Source organism: Artemia franciscana, chromosome 1 (genome assembly GCF_032884065.1).
Source record: "Artemia franciscana chromosome 1, ASM3288406v1, whole genome shotgun sequence".
NCBI classification, from domain to species: Eukaryota; Metazoa; Arthropoda; class Branchiopoda; order Anostraca; family Artemiidae; genus Artemia; species Artemia franciscana.
The window spans coordinates 65,676,475-65,700,489 of NC_088863.1; the positions used below are offsets into that span (position 1 = coordinate 65,676,475).

The 24,015-nt window shown below is 35.2% G+C and overlaps 1 protein-coding gene across 3 annotated transcripts in view; it reads left to right on the forward strand.

Moving 5' to 3' along the window:
• LOC136032961 (band 7 protein AGAP004871-like) overlaps window positions 1-23,262 on the forward strand; it is a 113,193-nt gene extending 89,931 nt beyond the window's left edge. For 2 of the 3 annotated variants that reach the window (XM_065713451.1, XM_065713461.1), the window contains 3 exons: window positions 7,220-7,275; window positions 8,821-9,001; window positions 21,560-23,254. In XM_065713451.1, the coding sequence (XP_065569523.1) occupies window positions 7,220-7,275; window positions 8,821-9,001; window positions 21,560-21,661 (339 nt within the window). In that variant the 3' untranslated portion in view covers window positions 21,662-23,254. Of the gene's footprint in view, window positions 1-7,219; window positions 7,276-8,820; window positions 9,002-21,559 lie in introns of all 3 variants that reach the window. The other variant, XM_065713470.1, reaches the window with a different exon arrangement.
• Window positions 23,263-24,015: the final 753 nt, after the last annotated feature.

Here is a 24,015-nt window from a genome sequence, read left to right on the forward strand (position 1 = left end):
GCTTCAGATATTTCTAAATGATAGCAATTTTAAAATGCAAAAATTATTCACAATCGAGTAAAATATAATTGAAAGGCATTGGCGAAACTATTCAGCCTATTGTGACCATCCAGTCTTTTACACAGCAGGAATTTTCTCCATCCAATGAAAAAGCTATTTTAAAATAATTCGGAGTAGTTATTTTAGATATTGTAAGTTTCTTCTTTTCATTCCTCCTTGGACACGTAACCAGATTCTAATTCACAAAAATATTACACCCGAAGTAACATTAAATAGAAAAGCCACACAGGAAGATCTCAAATACTGCTCTCGATCGACTTTCTCCTATAGTCGATATTTTTGGTTTATTTTGTTCTGTATTTTTTTGTATTTAATTTATTTTTACATTTCAATTCAGTGCTGTTACATTTTCGTGTATTTAATTGCATTCCACACTCTAATACATATTGTACTGTGTTTTTGTGGTTAATAAACAATTTTTTTTTATTAAAACATATACAAGAGGGTTTCAACAGTCATGATCCTACTGATGTGTTCAAGGATTGATAATAGCCATCAAGAAAGAAATGCTTAGGACAAATAGCATTTGAATATCAAACAGTTCGTGGTAACAAACTGCAGTAAGGAGCGACCCGGCTCAATAGTAACCAAAACTCTAAAGAATGGAATTTTGGTACCAATAGCTACATCAAAAGAATTGCATTTTAGTGATAATTTTAAATATATAAGTTTCATCAAGTTTAGTCTTACCCATCAAAAGTTACGAGCCTGAGAAAATTTGCATTATTTTGGAAAATAGGAGGAAACACCCCCTAAAAGTCATAGAATCCTAACGAAAATCACACCATTAGATTCAGCATATCAGAGACCCCTACTGTAGAAGTTTCAAGTTCCTATCTACAAAAATATGGAATTTTATATTTTTTGCCAGAAGGCGGATCACGGATGCGTGTTCATTGGTTTTTTTGTTTTTGTTTCTTTTTTCCCCAGGGGTGATCGTATCGACCCAGTTGTACTAGAATGTTGCAAGAGGGTTCATTCTAATGGAAATGAAAAGTTCTAGTGCCCTTTTTAAGTGACCAAAAAAATTGGAGGGCACCTAGGCCCCCTCCCACGCTAATTATTTTCCCAAAGTCAACGGATCAAAATTCTGAGATAGTCGTTTTATTCAACGTAGTCGAAAAATCTTATAAATATGTCTTTGGGGACGACTTACTCCCCCACAGTCCCTGTGGGAGGGGTTACAAGTTCAAAACTTTGACAAGTGCTTACATATAGTTATGGTTATTGGGAAGTGTACAGGCGTTTTCAGGAGGATTTTTTTGGTTGGAGGCAGCAGGGGTTGAGAAGAGGAGGATATGCTTGGGGAACTTTCCATCAAGGAATTTGTCATGGGGGAAGAAAATTTCCATGAAGGGAACGCAGGATTTACTAGCATTACTTAAAAAAAACAATGAAAAAATAAATATGAAAAAGTGTTTTTTCACGCTTTAAGTAAGCAGCAGCATTAAAACTTAAAACGAACAGAAATTATTACCCATATGAGGGGATCACCTCCTCCTAATACCTCGCTCTTTACGCTAAAGTGTTTTTAGTGATTTAAACTATTTATTCTGCGGCTTTTGTGATTTGGGGGTCATTCTTAATGAATTGGGACAAAATTTAAGCTTTAGTGTAAAGAGCGAGGTACTGACAAGGGGGCGATCCCCCTCATATATGTAATATAAACATGAGGATACAAAAGTTCTTTACGTAAGCTAATTTATAAGTTACGTATATCTTTTACTTATAAAAAGATTCGTAAAAAATTTAAAGTTCTAGTTGCCTTTTTAATGAACCGAAAATCGGAGGGCAACTAGGCTTCCTCCCCCGCTCTTTTTTTCTCAAATCATTCGATCAAAATTATGAGAAAGCCATTTAGCCAAAAAAAATAAATATGCAAATTTCGTTCCCTCTGCGGAGAGCCAAAATCAAAACATGCATTGATTCAAAAACGTTCAGAAATTAAAAAAAACAAGTTTTTTAAATGAAAGTAAGGAGCGACATTAAAACTTAAAACGAACAGAAATTACTCCGTATATGAAAGGGGCTTTTCCTTCTCAACGCCCCACTCTTTACGCTAAAGTTTATTACTGTTTTAAAATGTAGAGTTAAGAGAAAGAGTCAAGCTTTAGCGTAAAGAGCGGGGCATTGAGAAGGAAAAGCCCCTTTCATATACGGAGTAATTTCATATACGGAGTAATATACGGAGTAATCTGTTCGTTTTAAGTTTTAATGTCGCTCCTTACTTTCATTTAAAAAACTTGTTTTTTTTATTTAATTTGTATTAAGGCGCTAACAGAAGGATTAAGGAGCATAAAGGGGCGGGAAAAGTTTACTTTAAGTTTCAAAAGTATCAAAGTGTAGTTGACTATGTAGTTGGAACAATTCTCTTTAGTCAACTGGTGCTGGTTTCCGGGTAGTCCTTGTGCAGGGTTAGATCTAGGGGGCTAGAAATTGCAAGCACCCCGGGTGGCACACCCAGGGGGTGCCAAAACACGCTTAAATTGTATTATTTTGGGGCATAAATTATAATATTTACAGTGTTGATGGTGTCACAGGGGGGGGGGGGGGGGCAAAGTCTACATTTACCTCCCCCCCTTGAAATAAAACTTAACTCTGGTTCTGTCCAGGGGTTAAGCTCTGATTACCTGCCGATTAAAATATCTTTTGAATTATTAGAGACTCATTGAGGTAAAAATTTGAAGAAGATAACATAGCCAAGGCTGTGCTGATAAAAAATGAGTTTCAAGCAGATTTTGAGCAGTAAGACGTATTAGCTAATGAAGAAAAACAGGAGATTTAGTCACATAGCCTTATGAAAGTATTAGCTAATGAAGAAAAACCGGAGATTCAGTCACATAGCCTTATGAAATAGACGTTACCAATGCTCAAAATGAATGGGGAATTTACATTCTTTTTTATGGTAAAATGCGGAAAGAAAATTAGGGTTGGACCAAAAATGGGAATTGCCTAGACAATCTTCAATTGAGGAGATGTCTTTATAACATGTATAAAAGCAGAAGAAAATAGTAAAAGAGATTGCTGAAGATGGGTAAGTACAAATTTCAAGAGGACTAATAGAAAGGAATGAAAAGAGAATTCCGAAATTGTAGCAAGAATAACATTTAGAAAATAATTAAAAAAAAATGGGTACGAGCACTTCCTCCACGGTGAGCATCCCGTTAGCGGAAACTTAGCAGAAAGTTATCGCAAAAAAAGAGAGAGAGGAAACGCATAGCCTGAGTCAGAAGGTGTTAGACGAAAACCTGACAGATTTTCCTCTAAGGGAAAAGGCTAAAAGAAACTACTGTAATGAGAGGAAACTCAGCCCCAGGAAGAGATGACATCCCATTAAGGCTAATCAAGTGGTCTCGGTCTCTAGGGTATACTTGTTTCCTTTGTAATAAAATCTATATTCAAGCATCCTTAGCAATTTGGTTTGGTCTAAAAAGTAAAATGGTTTAATAGTCGTGGAAATTTTCAAAATAAAAGAGACCAAGCCTTGCATAACAGTTATTTACACTAACCTAGGACGCATTGCTCGTAAAATATTTTCAAAGTGGTAGTGGCTAGGTTAGATTATTGAATTAGTGGGACAAATAAGTTAAAAGAAATTTAGGCATGGGTTTCGGGAGGATTGTAGTGCAGTAGAAAAGACATTTACTTTATATGGGCTTATTAGCAGGTATATTAGGGAAAAAAGGAAATGGTAGGCTATATCAATAGATAGCAATTCCAAATATAAGAGGTACATTCGATGAAATTTCACGTGGTTTGTAAGCAGAAGACAGTGTCATTGTTCCAGCATATTTAGGGGGGAGAGGGGTCTCCATTCGGAGAGTCAAGGGGCATGGCTGCATGATAATTGTTTCTCTAAATTATTGACGGGGGGCATCTGCCCTCATTTTCTCTTGAAATGAAGCCACTGGCAGAAGGGCATAGAGACTTAGGACTGCCAAGACATTTCTTAAAATTGATAGTATATATATATATATATATATATATATATATATATATATATATATATATATATATATATATATATATATATATATATATATATATATATATACTAGCTGTTGGGGTGGCGCTTCGCGCCACCCCAACACCTAGTTGGTGTTTCTCCTTTATTTTTTTCCTATTTTCTTTTTTTTCTTTTTTAGTTTATTTAGATTTTTAGATTTTTTAGTTTTTTTATTAGTTTTTAGTTTTTTTGTAGTTTTTACCATTTTTTTAGTTTTTTTAGTTTTTTTTTTACTTATGTCCTGGTCGTCATTTATACTCCCTGTGTCCCGGTCGTCATTTGTGTCTCGGTGCTTTGTTGATTGCTAATTTATATTATATTTATATTATATTTTTTATATTTATTAATATTTTTTTAGTTTTCTCTTTCTCTTATTTTTCAGTTTTTTCCTTTTTTTTTAGTTTTTTCTTTTTTAGTTTTTAGTTTTTTTTCGTTTTTTACCTTTTTTTAGTTTTTTTAGTTTTTTAGCTTTTTTAGGTTTTTTATTAGTTTTTAGTTTTTTTTTTAGTTTTTGCCTTTTTTTAGTTTTTTCAGTTTTTTTTAGTTTTTAGTTTTTTACCTTTTTTTAGTTTTTTTTAGTTTTTTAGCTTTTTTAGTTTTTTTTTCTTTTTAGTTTTTTTTGTAGTTTTTACCTTTTTTAGTTTTTTTTCTTCTTATGTATTAGTGTGAAAAAATTCAGACGTCATATGCGGACAAACACGACGTCACTCGACAGACAGACAGACAGACATAACCCACAAACAACTTATTTTTATATATATTTATTCATATTTTTTAGTTTTCTTTTTCTCTTTTATTTTTCAGTTTTTTCCTTTTTTTTAGTTTTTTTCTTTTTTAGTTTTAGTTTTTTTTTAATTTTTTACCTTTTTTAGTTTTTTTTAGTTTTTTTAGTTTTTTAGCTTTTTTAGTTTTTTATTAGTTTTTATTTTTTTTGTAGTTTTTGCCTTTTTTTTCAGTTTTTTTTTTAGTTATTAGATTTTTACCTTTTTTTAGTTTTTTTTAGTTTTTTAGCTTTTTTTTCTTTTTAGTTTTTTTTGTAGTTTTTACCTTTTTTAGTTTTTTTCTTCTTTTTGTATTAGTGTGAAATAATTTAGTGTGACGTCACCTGATCCACAGATCCACAGATCCACACACAGACAACTTATTTTTATGTATATAGATATATATGTTGTTGTTAGAATCATTTTTAAGGTAAGAAAGGCTTATTCTATAACCGTTTTCAGAAGTTTGTAGGGATAGACAAGATATTATTATTTCCCCTAGATTGTTTTCTCTGCATCTCAAGTATGTAGATGAGTATATGGTAGGAAAAGGAGCCCCAAGTTTGCTGCAATACAGCTATTCGCTCTATCGGTTTTGGACAACTTAATAAGAGTAACCAAAGATAGGTCTGACCTTCAAAAATTGCTAGGAATTGTTTTCACATAAAAAAGTTGAGAGTTTTTTAATCCTAAGGGCCTCACAGTCATTAGTTGTAGTGTTTCTACAAAAGCAAGATATATAGCAGAGGTTTAGCGTAGGAGACAAGGTACTCAAAGTAGTTGAGAATTTCGTTTACATAGGATGTAAGGAAAGGGTGAATGGTAAATGAAAAAGGCAAACATTTCAGTAAATATCCAATGATCTTAGGAATATATGGCTTTTGAAGGAGTGATGCGGATAAAGTTGGCGTGATAGACTTTAAGCTTCATAAATGGATATTTCAAAGCCAATTACCAATGTTTTATCAAGCGGAGGCGTGGGATTGAGAACGCTGATAGGGTAGACTATTTACATTTGGCATAGTGTTTTAAATAGTTGCAGGTCGTTAGTAAAAAGTTTGACCAAGCAGCATTAACGGGATATTTTGAATTGATATCGTGAACGAAGGGAAGGTTAGAATAAATATTAAAATACTGTAAAAAAAATTCTACCAAGTAGCAGGCTAGTAAGGAATGCATATTGGAAGATGCTAGTAGACAACAGGAAAGGTTTTTGACTACCCATATGAAGGCAATTATTGATAGGTGGGTGGCTTTATCGAACATTTTAATGCGGCAAAAGTAGCCAATTCGTGCCAGGGCTAGTTACAAAATGTAAAAGAGAAACTAATAGTGCTGAAATTTCAAAGCAAGCAGAGTCAGAAGTCAATATTAGCGTCCCTTAGATTGTGTGAGCTAACTAAGAGGCATGGTAGACTAGGGTATTTTGAAGTGGGGATCGGAATGAAGGTTAAAAGGTGATAAATCTTGACTTTTGGTAATTTTTGGGGCATTGGTGAGAGGAGGAGATGTATGATAAATTATAGGACTAAAAATAGTCCTTGTTAGTGTCGTCTGTGCTGAGATGAGTAAAATCCTTTGCATTTTATTGGAACTTGTAAGGAGCTAGTGGATTCTAGGTCCGGGTTTGTTTTTACGTATTTTGTTGGGGTTGATTGGTTTAAAGGAATTTTGAGAATTAGAAATTCTGATGGTTTTAAAAAGCTGGTTAAAATTGTCCACGTTGGCATTCAAATAAAGAAATTTATCTAATAAATTATGAGTATATTAAGGCTACTCAGGTTTTATTGCTAATATTATAATTGTTATTATTATTATATGAACAAATTTATGTGTCATTTTTTTGTCTTACTAAGATCGTCTTGTGTGTCTGATTCTATGTACTTTTTTTAGTTATTGTTATGTGTTATTACTGTTGTTATGTATGTTTTAAATATGTCCTTAAGCATTGTTCTTCTTTTTTTTCAATGCCCCAAGCAGCAAATGCGTCATTTTGTTTTTTATTTTAGTTTTTGTCGTTTTGTACTAATGCTATATTATTATTAGATCATCAAAATAAAACATTTTTGTTCTTGCTATGTATAACGAGTTATTCTTGTGTTGTGTGCTATTGTTATTGTTAAGAATGTTATTATTATGTGCTTATGTGATTTTCTTCCTTGTTTTCTTCTTTTTGCCATAATCTAGAGGGTTTTGCCGCAATAAATGTATATCTGTATGTATATTATTGTTACTACTTCAATTCGATCAATACCAAAAAAAAGACACCTACTTCGGCTTTATTTTTTAAATACTCTATTCCACTCTCTGGTTTTGTTATCATTTCACTTTTCTGCATGCTAACAAATAATTCGTATTAAAATTGGAACTTATAATATCCAACTATTTTTAGGCGGCTTTAGATGACGCAACAGAAAATTGGGGCATCAAAGTTGAAAGAGTTGAAATGTAAGTATCTTTTGGTACTAAGTAAACTAGCTAGAAAAAAATAACAGGACAAGAAATTTCAATTTTCAAAACATGTTTAAGAAATCTTTAGTAGCTTTTTCAATGTAGACATGTTCTTAAGAGTAGCTGAATAAAGAGCCATGTATCGCCAATCTACTGTCTTCTATCTATATATATAAAAATAAGCTATCTGTGTTTGTGTGTGTCGAGTGACGTCATGTTTGTGTGTCGACTGACGTCATGTTTGTCGACTGACGTCATTTTAAGGATTGAGCTGTATGCGTCATCAAGTTGTTTGTCGACTGACGTCATGTTTGTCAACTGATTAAATTACTTACCGGGACACCGGGACACAAATGACGACCGGGACACAGGAAATAAAAATGACGACTGGGAACCTCAAAGAGAAATTACAGACTGGGACACCCAGACACAAATCACGACCGGGAAACAGGGAATATAAATGACGACCGGGACACAGGGACACAACTACAACGGGGATGCCGGGGGCACAGGTGGGATATAAAAATGACGACCGGGACACAGGGATTGTTCGAATAGAAATTACAGACCGGGACACCGGGACACAAAAGACGACCGGGACACCGGGACACAGGGAATATAAATGACGACCGGGACACTCAAAGAGAAATTACAAACTGGGACACCGGGACACAAATGACGACCGGGACACAGGGAATATAAATGACGACCGGGACACGGGGACACATCATTAGAATAATGAGGTATAGATCTGAATACGGATTTTTTTTCCCATGGAAAATTATATGTTGCATGTTCAACAGTCAGTAAACCTGACAATCTATTTATATGCATAGACAATGGGACATCAAAGAATTTTGTATATTCGCATGTTTTACGTAGTTAAAAACATGTACATATATATATCTATCTCTATTCACAGGTGGGACACAGGGGCACAACTACAATGGCGTGTAACGACTTACACTCGCGGGGGGGCTTGGGGGGCGCGAAGTGCCCCACCAACTAGGTGTTGGGGTGGCGCGAAGCGCCACCCCAACAGCTAGTGTATTTATACTTTTTTATGGCAATTTCACATGGAACTGAAATCTTCTGTGGGGCTTCATTCGATAGGAAATTGAGACTTCTAAATTATATCTTATGATTCAATAGTGATTGGGGGTATCCAAGTCTCCTCTCATACACTCTGTCGATACTAAGTGTGCTTGAAACTATCCATGATAAAGGATTCACATTTTTTTCGATTCAGAAAAGTCTTTCGATTTCGTAATACAAATGGGATTTGAAAAAGACAGCCCTCAGAATCATTCTTTAGATCCGACCCTTTTAGACTGAGAGGAAGAAAGTCACCTTGAGCCAGTTTGGAAAGGCTATTCAGAATTAAATAAGAAGATATTAGAACTTTATAAGAGAGATTAAGGAGCACTTTGAATGGAATGAAATGCAGGAGCGGATGGCACAACTATCTCAGGCCCAGGAATTCTGATGGTATTGTAAGTTTCCAGCATTTGGAGTTGTAAAAAGATGTATTTTATTTTACAGAAAAGATGTTCGTCTTCCTGTGCAACTTCAAAGAGCAATGGCCGCAGAGGCCGAAGCTTCAAGGGAGGCTAAAGCAAAATTCATCGCAGCTGAGGGAGAACAAAAAGCTGCAAACGCCTTAAAAGAAGCTTCAATCATAATTGCACAGTCCCCAGCCGCGCTTCAATTGAGATATTTACAGGTAAAACTCGAATAAATTAATATACTGTACATATAAGATTTTATTTTATTGGATTAGAAAGGCATTAAGGCTTTAGAGTAAACACATATATTTGACTGGAATCATCTGCAATTTTGTAGCATTTCCTGAGCTAACGAACATTTTGTGTTTAAGGACAATGGAAAACTGTGTTTAGGTCCTCTTAGGCTCAATAGAGATGGTTTTAGAGGGTCACTTGAATTCAATCCCAATCCTTTAGATTTACTCATTTTATCCTAACTATAATGACTAGTTGAAAGTTCAGCCTCTTAAAAGGATTAGATGGTTCAAGCTTGTTTCCTTAGATTTTGCATTTCACCCGTTTTCCTTCGGTTTTTGATCCTTAGTTTCTCAACCCTAGTGTTTTCAAATAGCAATGATTTGTGTTCAGCTTTCAGCAGGGCTTTGAAATATCAACAAATCTGATTTCAACACGGTAAATTTCGTATAACTGAGGAATTGTCCCTGGGACAAGGACAAAATAAGATGGCTAGTTAACAAACAGCAGCTCATGGCTTTGACATGGCTATGGCTATGACAGTAGACATAGCTAATAGATTTATGGCTAGTTGACGAACAAAGAATTTTTTCTGCAATTAAATCAGAGCTGCCATCCCGCAGCAACCTATATTCCGGCTTAAAACTACCGTACTGAGATTAAAGATAAATTTGGTCATAAAATATACTTTTTAACATAAAAAAAATCCAGGAGTTACATATTAGCCTTACCGGACATCTGCCATAATACAGAATTTGCAGTTCACTGTACATAATTTTATCAATAGTGTGGAGTGTGTGACTTCTTAGGAACGACTGCACCACAACGCGTCTATGAAGTGGGGAACTTTATTATATAGTTTTCTGATAATTTAAACTGTTCACCACCTTTTCTTCCGGTGGACAAATAAATGAAAAAACAGTGAATAATCTCTAATGCGAGAAAGAAAATATTTTTTCTGCAATAACAGGGGGATATCATCCCAAAACCTAAGAATCAGGCTTATACCAAGTGAAGGGAGATTAAGATTAATTCCTTTACCACCCAGACCTTTTTCAATATTTATTTGAAGGCCGGTGGGAACTCAAAAACTTGGGCATATAAGTGTTCTTTTCTTAGACATAAGTCAAGTCTCCCACCATCCCCACCTAAATAATAATTGAATACACCTTCTAATTTTTTGCTGGTGCATAGTTATGCATCACTGTATAATTACATAGAATTTTATGAGTACATAGTTGGTGCATAATTTTATTAGCTAAGTTAGAGCCTATTTAGACACTAGTTGCGGGGAGTCGTATCTTGCCCATAGAATGATTTCAACACACATCTTTAGACTAGGCTTTAACCTCCAGCGCTCCCAAAGCCAATTAGCATGGGAAGATCTTGGCTCTATTCCGGGAGTGAAAACAGAAATTTATGTTGTGACCAGCGTTAATTCCGGCATTAACCCTCTCCCTTATTAGTATTGTACAAAAATGATGTTAGTTCATTTGGTAATAGATATGTCTATCTATTATCCGTCCATGCGTTCTATATATGCTGTGGAATCTAGTTTCCAACTGCAAGAGTATCTGGTTTTGACGCAGCGCCAATTAATGTCGTGACGATAGCTATGTGTTGCTTTTGAAAAATGTTTGCGCAGCTGGTGTCTATATAGGCTGTGAGCTAAGTGAAGCATAAAAAGGAATGTTAATGTTACCGGTAACTTTTTATGAACTATGTGAGAATAGAGTAGTGAGGAGTGAATACGCATCCGCCTCAAAATTAGCATTGAAGCTGGGAAGCTGAGCATGTACAGGGTTGCCAACTGGACATCTTTTATATCCAAAGCACAAATTCCTGTTAGCTAGAATACAATGACATAATAGGACAAATAAAGGACATAAGTTAGAAATTTAGAACATAAAATAGAAATATTTTGTAAATTTATGACATAAAACAGAATATTTACCTGCTGGATACATATTTTTGCAAAAAACGCATGCCATTTTTGACCAAACAATGTTAAAACTGCGTATTTAGCACTAAATTTACTTAAATACTTACTTTCTAATATTTTAATTTACGCTGTATTTTTTGGAGTTGCATGCTTTTTGCAAGACAACTATTTGTAAATACTTTTGACATTCTTTACACATTTGTATTCTTTCACCTATAAATGGTTTTATTTCTCGTTTTTCATTAACAATTGCTTCCAGCTTCTAAAAGTAAAGCAAAAACATATATCTATTTATCAAGTAGTACATTTCTACTCCAAAGCAGAGCCCCTTAGCTACGCTTTAGAGTTAAACAGAGATAGACGTCCGTAATCGCCTGGATTGACCGGTTGATTTTCACTTTCACCTGGATTTACGCCAAACTAACTAATGAGTAATTGTGATGCACAGTGTAATTATATGCTTTGCTTTTACTGTATTATGATAAGATAGCGAATGACTTATTGGACAATATCATGAATAGCAATTATGATCGTGAAGAGCATAGCAGGCAATATTGCGCTCATTCAGGCAGGGATGGGACCCTCAAGAAAGGCCCAAACTCCACAGTTTTTAAAAATGGGATTGCAAATAGCTGGTATATACTTTTTCGCATCTCCTGCTCTTAATTTTACAGAATTTGTTGTAGATTTCACTAGCCAGTTACAACATTTGTCTAATAATTTTAAAACGAGTAAAATAAGTACGTGTGACTCAAAAATGCACTCAATAAACAGTGATTTGAATATTTTGAATATTGTACCTTCAGGTTATAAGATTGAATTTGAGAAAACACCATTGAAAGCTTGAAAAACACACAACAAAAGTTTTACTTTTGAAGAATTACACATTGTAAGGAAAGAAGTTGGTATTTTATTGCATAAAGATGCTATTGTTGAAGTTCCGAGTTCAGAAAAAAGGAAATACTTCGTAATTCTCCCCTTTTTACGGTCCCGATGAAAAATAGTTCTTCTCGATTTATTTTTAATCTCAAAGAATTACACAAAAGCGTTACCTCTGTTGACCTTGTCAATTTTTAACATTCAAGTTTTGTTGATCTTGATGATCAAATGTGTCTTTTTTAGAAAAAGATTATTGCTAGGTTTCAATGTCAAATTAGTTGTCAGGAGCCCCAGGGGCTCTTAGAAGATACATGAAATCAGTTTTCTCCCTACTTTGACAAAGGGTATTCGTCAGTTGTTTACTTGGATGATTCAGTCTTTCTGGGAAGATAATTATCAGAATGTCAAAATAACATTCTGGAAACAGAGGAATCATTGTCAGAACTGAGGGTTTGTCAATTAACTGGAAAATTTAAGCCAACAAACACAATGTCTGTGTTTTCTGTTACATTTGCAATCAGTGCTTATTATCCTGCCAGAGATAAAAATTCAAAAAGTTTCGGGTGTCATTTCAAAGCTCATAGTCCAGAACTAACTACGATTCAAGAATTGGCCAAAACTGTATGTGTTCTTGTTTCAACTTTCCCAACAGTGGATAGTGATCGAAGAACAAGCCAATGCTCTCTGAGCCTTGAGTTTCGAACTCGTGATTGATATAGCTTGATATAGTGTTTGATAGGAGTGCAAGATCTAGCTCTCAGAGCCCACAAATAGATTCTTTACCCCCCCCCCCCCCCAAAAAAAAAAAAAAAACTAGCTATGTGTACCCAATAAGAAATCCATGATCAAAGACATGACAGAAAATGGAAGGCCTCTCTGGAAAAGTGCAAGGCTAAAGATTAAAACACAGCACGTCAAATGATGCTCTATTAAAAATAGTTTCTGAAGAACATTGTGGTAACAAGTAAGTTCCCAAGATCAGACTTGCCAAATTTACAAACAGAGCTATCTCTGAGCCTCTGTAAATAGGGAAGCTGAGGGATTTATTTGAGTTCTACACTAGGCCTGAGAATACCAATAAAATTGACTTTCCCAAGTTTAGCAGTAAAATTGGTGCTACTCTACCATCAGGGCTAAGCAGAGGGATGATCAGGCACTTCAAGTGCAGTGAACTATTGCTCACTCTACCTTTTATGTTTTAGAGGAAGTAAGTGCGATTCTTTAGCTTGAAAATCATGACATCAAAGAAAAGGATGTGAAAGGTCTAACAGATACAGCTCACATGCTTGGCCTCACCGATTATGATCTCAGTCTAAAAATACCTCATTCGATGATATTCTAAATGAATCTTGATCCCATGGAAGCATCAGCTTTATGTTCTTCCGAAGTCAAAGTGACGAATTTTTTTGCAAAGATGTTGCTAAAACACCATCCAAAGCAAAATCTGTGATGAATTTGGAAGGATCATCTGGATGACCGAAAACGTGCAAAGGGAAGAGATATCCCGTTATCGCCACTGGCAGATCGAGGCTTGTCGTCCAAACTATCGTAGAAGCTATGACCTTTAACCAGAAAGTGGAGTCGTTAAGTGCTCAAGCACTAAAACACGCGCAGGGTAATTTTGCTACCAAGCTAACTTTAACATCCGTTGTAAGTTGGGAACTACAATAGTGGTTGGCTATTCCCAATTAGTCTTCTAAAGCAATTGAGCCTAGATTAGTTAACAAAAACTTGTGTGTGATGATGCATCAAAACTAGGCTTGGCAATTGTGGATGAATATTACATCTAAACGGCCACTGGTAAATGGTCTTCAGAAAAAAAGGGATTTGAGATCAATGTCTTAGAAGCAAAAGTTGTTTATCTGGGATTAAACAGCTTTGCTCAAAATAGCAAATGCATGCATGCCCGGCTGTGTTTAGACAATAAAACCACAGCAGCTTACATAAATAAAAAGAGATTATCCATATCTGAGTTTTGAATTATTTCGTAAATAAGGTTTGGTAGCTGGTTTTACAGGGTAAAGGGTGGTTATCTGTAATATATATGCCTAAAGCGGCTACTGTCACCTATGAAGTATCACAAAAATTTGATAATGAAAAAGGAGGAAATTTAACATTTATAAATTATTAGATCTTTGGTATACCAGTCGATAGACTTCGGAAGCCTCATTTTTATATGCATTCCCCCAGTTATTTTGCTTCTGAGGAACCTTCAGAAAATAGAAACGAATCAGGCAACTAGTATTTTGATCTTTCCAAACTGGAACACGGAAGTCTAATATCCCTTTTTTTTAAGGCTTTTAGTGTGAATTCCCATGCTCCTACCAGATGATTTTTTTTTCTGCTACAGAAACCAACCTTGCACCATCCATTGGTGAAAACATTATCACTAGTGGCTTGCGTCGTAACCGGCAAGGTCTTTACCACCAAGGATATTCTACTTCCATCGTGGATATTATCCATCGTGGATATTATCATGGATGGATGGCGGGATTCGTCTAGGCATCAGTAAAGGGTTAACATTAAAAAAAGGGTGGACTTATGTGGAAGATACGTGACCCAGCTCTTGGAGGCAATTCTACTAGTGACCTTGACCTTTCTTATGGAGCTTCTTCACTCAGGTGTTGGATATAGTGCAATAATAATGTAAGCAGTGCTTTATCAGTAGTTTTACCAAGCCTTCAGTTATGAAGTAATTAAATCACAAGTAGCTCATGAGAGGTGTCTTTAATAGACAGCCTAGTCTGCTCAACCTTTCTAATATTTGAAATGTAAAATGCGTATTCAATCTCTTTAAATTACCAGCTTCATATATCGAAAATCTTCAAACAGAGACACTAACACAAAAATTAGCAAATTTATTGATTTTATCAGCTTGTAAAAGAGTTCTGATTTGTCACATAGTAATTTGATACATAACGACGTTGAATTTTTTTTTTCAAATCAATGTGTAGTTAAAACAAAAAAACCGTGCAACTACAAGTCAATGGTTAAAGTTTGGCCTTCTTTGTGTCTGGTGACGCATCTAGCAGCTTATAATAGAATGAAGAAATATCAAAATAGCGACGACGCAATTTCTTTTACATACCATAATTGCTGGGTCCAAGTCAGATATTTCTAGATGGATCTAAGAAGTGTTTTTTCTGGTAGTTATAAATATCAGTGTTGGTGGTACTCATAGCATCTGGTCCACCTCAGTGTAACACCTTAAAGCAAGGCTCTACGACAAGCAATTAGAAAGTGGACGACAGTTATCTGTCTTTGGAATTTATCCATTGTATTTTTTTTTGGTGTTTGAAGCATCTTACTATAAATGAATTTCGTACAATAGCCTTTTCTACAAATAGGGCTATTATTGATTGTTTGTGATGGTTTAGCTAATGGTGAACTTTAAAATCTCAGTTTAACTCAAAAGCGTAGTTAAGATGCTCCACTTTGGAGTAGAATTGATAAATTAAACGAAAACTTACCAAGTTTGAAGTTTGATTGTAATTCTACTCCAAAAAAAGAGCACCAGCGTAGCTGAGAGTTCAACTGCCCTCCCTATATATCTTACCTCTAAGCTCTCAGCACTTCACCATGAGCTTAGCCATCATATACTACAAGGACTTCAAAATACTGGTATTACCCTTTGTCAATCCAAGTGATCGCGGATGTCTTTCTCAGTTGAACTCTCATCTACGCTGGCGCTCCATTTTTGGAGTAAAATTACAATCGAACTTAAGCTTAATTAAGCTTAAGCTCATACCCGTCAAAAACTAGGAGCCTGAGAAAATATCCCAAGTTTGTATAGAAAGTGAAAAACACCCCATAAAAGTCAAAGAATCTTAATAAAAATTAAACTATCAGGTTTAGAGTATGTGAGAACCCTACTGTACAGGTTGCAAACTTCTATCTATAAGTGTGAAATTTTGTAGTTTTTAAATAAGAAGGATCACGGAATGTGTTTGTTTGTTGTTGGTGCTTTTTTCAGGGGTGATTGTATTGAGCCAGTGATACAATAACATTGTGAAAAAGGCTTCTTCATATGGAAATTGAAAGGTCTAGTGCCCTTTTTAAGTGACCAAAAAATTAAAGGACAGCTAGCCAACATCCCACGCCTTTTTTTAATGAAAGTTATCTGATCAAAATTTTGAGAATTCTATTTCGTTCAGTGTAGTTGAATGGTACAATTGATGAAAAATATAATTTTCTCCAGAGGGGAGTGTATTTCCTAGAATTGTCTGAAAAACGTAAGTAAAAGTTCTTAAGAAGATTTAGGGTGCAGAGATGGGTATTGAGGAAGGGGCAGCCCCCCTCACATATGGAATAATTTATATTTGTTTTAAGTTTTGATTTAGCTCCTTACTTTAAGTAAAAATAACTTTTTCTTATTTAATGAAGAAAAGAGCAATAAGGTCACAATTTATTTTTTATTTCTGAGCATGGCACTTCTTGTAGAATAAGTTGTCAATGAAACTTCAAAAGTGTTTCGATTAAAAAATGAATTTTCTAATGCTCATCCTATAAATAAAAAGCGACTGGAGGCCAAACAGCTCCCCCTTCCTCTTCCCATGATTTCCGTGACCATTTCTAATCAAACTATGAGACTACCCTTTTTTTCAGCGCATTTGGAAGATACAGTAATTGTTGCCTTTGAATGCACCCTCCCCTCCCGCCGAAGCCTTTAGGGCAATAGTTACAAGTTATTATGGTTCCCCACTATTAACATATAAGGTCACTATGGAAGGGGTGGTCGTATAAACTTTAGAGGGAGCCAATTGGATTGTAAATCAGAAGTTCTAGTGCCACTTTAAGAAATGGAAGTGGCCGCACGACAGCTACCCACCCCACTCCACCTTCGTCCTCTTCTTTAGATGCGCCCAACAGAAATTTTGAGACAGTCATTTTTTTTAAAAAAGAACATTTTGTAAAAAAACGAACATATACCAATGCCTTCAGGGTAGACAAAAGCCCCAGAGCCACGGGATAAGAGTTGTAAGCTATGCTCTGGGGGCATATAAGGTTTTTATGGAATAGTTAGTCGTGTTAAATTCAGATGGGGCTCATTTGATTGGAAATCGGATAGTGATTTTGCCCATTATAAGAATCAAAAGTGATTTGAGGGCAACCCCCCTCCCAAGCATATTATTTCCAGAAACCAGTATTCAATTAAAAATTTTAGACATTTTTGTTCAGCAAAATTTTTGTTCCTCTTTTCCCTACATGCATTTGACAGAAATTTTTGATAGCCAGTTGTTAAAAAATAGTCCAAAGAGCATATCACAACACCTCCAAGGTTTAAATCCCCCCAGAGACCTAGGATAAGGGTTGTAAGTTAGGCTCCAAGGGCATATAAGGTTTTCATGAAATGGATAGTCTATATACTTCAGATGGGTCTCATTAAATTTGAAATAGAAAGTTCTATTTCCCTTTTAAGATCCAACAGTGATTTGAGGACAACTAGCCCTCCCCACCCGACAGTCACTTATGAGACAGCCATTGTGTTCAAAACAGTCCAAATAACATTGAACAATCCAGACATAAATTAAGCAGACATATATTCCTGCATTAATTAAAACGACCAAAAATCATAGGTAGCACAATAGTACTGCTAAAGTAAAAACCGATGTGGGCAGAATATATTACTATTATTAATTTTTTTCTGACCAAGTCACATAGTATAAAAGGAGTTCATAAATACGTCAAACCAAGTTCATTCGAATTGAAAGGTCTAGTGTTCTTTTCAAGTGTCAAAAGTGACGGATGGGCAACTCAGCTTATCTAGTGCTTTGCAACGTCGCTTGACTTCTGGATTGCACCTTAAGACATGCGCAAAAAGTACTCTGATTGGCGAAAGGCTACAAAAAGAATAAAAAATACTGACCCGCATGTTGACAATGTATGTCAAGATGAATTCTTGACATAGTATGTCAACATGTTTTTATGACGTTTGTGCTTTCATACTAGTTCATTCTGTATAGATGTGCTAAATCATTTTGTTTCATCTTCATTATATAATATGTTTGCTTATATCTGATTTTTTTGATGATATTTTTGGATGCACAAGGGACATATTTACTGAGCAGAAAGTTCCCAGCCCTGACCATATAGTTTTCCGGTAATTTGAAATCGACTGGCTATCTCCGACGTATCAAATCTCTCAAGAAAAATATTTCTGAGTAACATCTCTGAGAGCTCATTATAGGATAATACAATGAAGAAAAATTTTCCGGCAATTTCAAATCGACTGGTTATCTCTGACGTATCAAATTTCTCTAGAAAAAACATCTCTGAGTAACATCTCTGACAGCTCATTATAGTAGGAAATATAATGAAGAAAAATTTTGTATTGGAGCAGAAAAAGGCAAGAAAGCCTTGTTAAAAATTATTTAGAAAAATTCAATAGCTTCAATTAATGTTCTTCTGCTCTGCATAATTATATTCCTACTTCACATATGACAGGAGCATCATTGAGACCAATTTTTTAATCTTTATTTGTACTTTTGAAATTCTTTTATCTTTTGTATGCATATATTCGGAAAAAACTTCTTTCAGATAAGACGTTTTCCAAAGAAAAGTAAAGAGTTATCGTAAGCCAAAGAAGAGCAAAACTATAGACAAATTGTTTTTGGAGCGTAAAATACTATGAGCCATCATCAATAATGGATAAATGAAATCCAAATGAATGGAAAATAAAATAAATTATCAAGGTAAACTCAAAACGATCAGAAATTAAGAGAAGTAAGGACACCCCCGTGACGTCAAAACACCAGAATTTAAGTTGCGCTTTACTGAAAAAATCTTTATTTCGATGTACTCGTTTTTATTTCTCATATCAAAAAAAAATAAATCATCACAACGAAGATTACAGAAAAAATAAATTAATTCGGACGGACAGGTTAAAATATGTACTGATATTCATTGCTGAAAGCCATAATAGTTTTGTATTTATAAAACTGAAGAAACAGGAAATATTTAAAATATATTTTGTTTCCTGTGAAGAACAAGCTATGTTCTAACCTTTAAGCGGCAGGGAGGCGTCAATCCTACTTCTCTTACTTTCTGCTTGTTTTGAGTTTTACTTGGTTATTTATTGTAATTTATGTTCGTTTTGGGCTTAACATCCATTATATAATTTACTACCCTATTTGGTGTTTATTATTAATCTTTCTTTAGAAAATGGTAAGTTCCCTGAACAGCTTAAAGTTGCAAAGGTCATACCCCACAACAAGGGTGACTGCAAAAGCAGACACCAATATCGATTTTACCAGTTCGATTTTACCTCAATTCCAAAAAATGTTAGAAAGTTGTCCATAAACGAGCATACGATTTTCTCCAGGTTAATGAATTATTAAGTGAAACCCAATTTGGGTTCCGAAAGGGACGCTCCACAACTCATGCCTTGCAACGTCTGGTGGAATGTCTTAGTGGTGCGTTGGAAAAAGGGTAATTGCCAATGTCAATTTTCATTAATATAAGGAAAGCATTTCATATTGTAGATTTGAAGATTTTGCTGGACCGACTCAAGTGTCTAAGAATTCGCGGCACTTCTTTACAGTGGTTCGAAAATTGTCTCCTTGAAAGATGCCTGCGTGTAGTTCTTAATGAGCTGATTTCATCTTCTTATCGACTAAAATGTGGATTGACGCAAGGTTCCATTTTAGGTCCCTTTCTTTATCTTGTGTATGTAGATTCGGTGCATTTTTATCTTCAAGACGTCTATATAACAACCTTTGCTGATGATACAGCTTTGACAGTGCATGCTAAATCGATCGAAGTGTTTAGAAGGTTGGAAGTTCTTATGAACCTTGGCTTACTGTGTGTCTACGTGAAAAAGTCATTTCTAATGGTTTTCTGCAGAGTTGGCTTGCCAGTTGATGCTAGTGATCTTATTATTTTATCCAGAAGGCTTATTCATTAAGTTTATATAGTGCTATACTTAGGATTTTTTATTGATTCAAACCTTTCATGAAAGTATCACAGTGATTTTATTTCTTCAAAACTTGGCCGAGGAGATGGAAAGCTTCGTAGATTGAAGCATTTCTTGCCAAAGGGGATTCTGCTAATGATTTATCACTAAGTTGCTTCTTAACCATATAGTTCAAATGGCTGTCTAATTTGGAGCAGCAATTTTTACAGTAATTTCAAAGAGTCCAGATTCTTCAGAACAATGCCGTGAGAATCATAGGCAAGTTTGTCAAAGATGGGAATAGCAAAAGTGCTTGTCTTAAGTCTTCAAATTTGTTTGATGTGGGACAACTCCGGGATTATCAAGCAGTTTTTGTTTTCGTACAGTTTTGGTACATAATTTAGTCCCAAGTGTTTTTCATGACACTTACCGTGCTAACAGTAGAGTAGTAGGAGTAGTAGTAATAATAGTAGTGGAAGTAGCAGTAATAGTAATAGCATAGTAGTAGTAGTAGCAGCAGTAGTAGTAGTAGTAGTAGTAGTAGTAGTAATAGTAGTAGTGGTAGTAGTAGCAGTAGTAGCAGTCCCGCCATTCCACGACACCCATATCCCACCATTCCGACAATAGCCAGCAGGTACATGTTACGCAATAGAGGTTTGTTTACATTTGGTTCTTACGTAATAGGGGATGTTTATTTATGATCAAAGTAATGCGATCTTGCGTGACTTGACAGGTTTATTGGTAATGACACAATCTTGAGCAACTGGGTAGATTTATTGGGAATGGCGTAATCTCGCGTGACATGCAAGACTTCAGGAGCCCACGGGGAATCTCAGCTCGTGACTGAATATGTTACACACATGAGCGTCACGTAATAGCAATGCACATGCAATTTTTACGTAATGCCGGTGTACACTTGACTGTTACGTAATGGAGGGACACATGTGGTATGTTAAGTAATGATGGTACACACATGGGATGCTGCTCTCCCCTGCATCTCAATTATTGCGGTCATAGGAAAACACGCGATCCATTTAATCATTCTAGTAAGCAGGACAGAGAAGTCCCCTTACGTGCAATAGGTTATAATATGGAAAGTATTACCTGAATAATAATATTAGGAAGGCTTTCATAGTCCAGCTATCTAGCACTCCTTTCCATGGAGAGGAAATCTCTTTCGAATCCTAAAGCGAACAAAAATCTTTGGAATATACAGGTTCCCTGAGAAAAACGTCGTGAAAGAAAATAAAAATAACACAGGCTCCCTTTGAGTTACAATGTGAAATCCCAAGGCATTCCTAAGATACATCCTTTTGATATCCAGCATCCACATAGTGTTTTTTCCTTTTTTCCTTCAGCTTTTCCCTTCATAGTCTTTGAAATTTTAACCTTCATACCCTAAGCCTTAGTAGCACTAGTATCATAGCGGTAATTGTAGTAAGAATTGTGGCATTAGCAGCACTCCTAATAGTAGCAATAGTATCAACAGTACCTGTAGTGGTATTTATGTATTATTAGTATTTTTGGAACATTTTTCTTCAGAATTATGTTTTTCTTAACATTTTTTTTCATAAGTTTCTTTTGTGTGAATTATTTATCTATGTAATTCTTGGTACGCAGTTTTACCTTTCAACACCTTATATTTTTTGTTTTTTATATTTGTTGCCGCTTTTTTGTTATGTTAAGATACCATAGTTAGTGACGCTTTTGATGGACCATATAATGCGTTTATTTGTGGTTGTCTGAACTAAACAATTGCTACCGAATCTATCCCTTCGTAGTCATCATTCTGTTTTAGCTTTAGTATATTAAATTGCTAATTTTTTGCAGACGTTAAGCGCCATATCTGCTGAGAAAAACTCAACAATCATATTCCCATTGCCGATTGACTTCTTGTCGCCTTTCCTGGATATCAAAGGTCTTGTAGCATAGCCATTTTGGGAAAAAAATGCCATAAATTCAACGAATGGGAGTAATTGGTGTTGGTAGTAATGCAATTTGAGGAGTAGGCAGAAGACTTTTCCAAAAGCTTTTGGACACACGCGCTTGGCTGCTTCTGCACAAAAATCTCCAAGATGTCTTTTTATGCAAGTTGGGATTTACCTCTGCTTTTAAGATCCAGTGTAGTGGCATGAGAGAAGTTCTTAAAATGATGGATTTATTGCTCTCATGAGGATCTAGCAATACAGTTTTTTTCAAGTGTTACTTCTAGGCAAGAAAATGTGTATATAAAAGTGAAAGAAGCTATTAGCTTTTTTTAATAATGCTTCAAAATAAATACTACATTTATTATAGTTGTTGACATTTTATTGCAGAAATGATTTCTGTTTATCCAGATTGATGGCACTTTGGATCTTAAACGCAATTGAAAATCAAGATTTGCATAATAATAACCTGATAGCCTAATAAATAGTAATCTTTTGCTGGCTAATTCACGTGTCTAAATGGAATTTTGAATTGTATTTCACAAGTTATAATTTTTTAAATGTCTATAGCCTACACATGATTCTTTTTCCTTAAATCTCACTCAGGAGACACTTCCATCCCTGTCAACACTGGATCTCTTGGACAACAAAAATCAAAAATGGGACTTTAAAGTGAACCTCATATGTTACTTGTATTATAAACGCCCTAACACTTAATTTGTTCATTCGTTGATGCATTGTAGAAACCGTTCTTTTTAGTTAGTTTCTTTCAAATTAGCGTGAGACAAGACAAAGAGAAGTAACAGGATAGACGGAAAATATATAATTGGGCTATATATTTGCACAGTAGGGGGTGGGGGTAAAGTATTAAAATAGTGTGAAGTTAGAAAGCAAATCTTACATACTATGCAGAATAATGGTACCTAACACATTAGGCATACATACCTCCTATGCTTTAACCCCCTCCCCCAACCCAGCAGATCTGCAAATATATAGCCCAAATTTTCTAAAGCATTATATTTTTATCTTACTTTGGTATATTTCACTAGGATAGAGTGTCACAGATACATATTAGAAGAAAATTAGGTAGGGCGTATATCATACAAGTACCCTTCATATCTTTCTTATGTTAAGCCTTTTTCAGTTTGCCTTTGAAAAGTACTTGAGAGATTTCGTCTCTCTTAATCTTCGTTAATAAGAAAGACTTTGATTAATATTTCCACTAAAAAATTAACATCACTTCCTTAAACACTATTTAAATCTTTTTTCCCGGTTTGGCTTTCTTTTGAAGCATTTTTAAGCAGAATTCAACCTTTTCTGTGAAGGCTAGCACCAGTTTGAGCAGAAGACGCCCTCCTCATGCTAATAGTCTGTCAAATATTAAATTACAGACTATATAAAATAAAATTCCTCATCATAGGAGGAGGTTAACCTCCTCCTACGGGAAATTACTTTCTTATTTATATTTCTCAGCTATTTTTTATTTTAGTTATGTGTTATATTAAACGAGCGAGACTGGCTAACTGGTTGTTTTTTATTTGTCACTCCTTTGTTTCGTTTTTCATAGCTATTAAACAGCCCTGTTATTTTCCGATGACCTTGTTTTGAAATGTCCCGTCTTTCTTACTCTTGTACCACCCTAATTCTACCACTAGAAGACAATCGTGTTTGGAAATGTCTAAGAGTGCGTTTACATCCGCACGTCTACACTATTTTACTAACCAATCCTCGACCGGAAATTTGATTTTTGAGTAGGGTTCATTCAAAACTAAGTTTCAGCGGGTCAGTATTTTTTTTTATTGCTCTTGTGAAGAATTTGTAATCAAACTATGAGTAAAAAGTGACAGCAATCTGTGGATTTTTTTTTTTTTTTTTTGCAGTGAAAATGCGGAAGAAAGAATAAGAAACTGGCAAGAGTGTCAGCACTCAAAGTGTCAGGCTAGAGGAGATAAATTCCCCCACTTGTGACAGTCTTTCAGAAACAAGCAGAACACTAAACGGTTCAGGTCAACATGAAAGTTTGGTCTGCATCTCTGAACTCCTTGCGGGTTCCAGTAGCAGTAGCGTTCAAGAACTTTTACAACGAGTCATGACAAACCAGCTCAACCTACTCTTGAGAAATATCTGGCTTCCACTTCTAACGGAGAAAAATTCAGTGCATATGTCAGTGATACTTCGAGATTTATAGTGAATACCTTATTTCGATCCAGATCTCAAGTGGTTCAGAAAAATAAAGATCGTGTGAAGTACATTTTTTGCACAATTTGCTTTCTTAGTCAGCTAGGCCTTGCTGTGAGGGGTCATAACGAACAAGAAACATCTGTAAACCGGGGTAATTTGGTGAAATGATGGAGATAATGT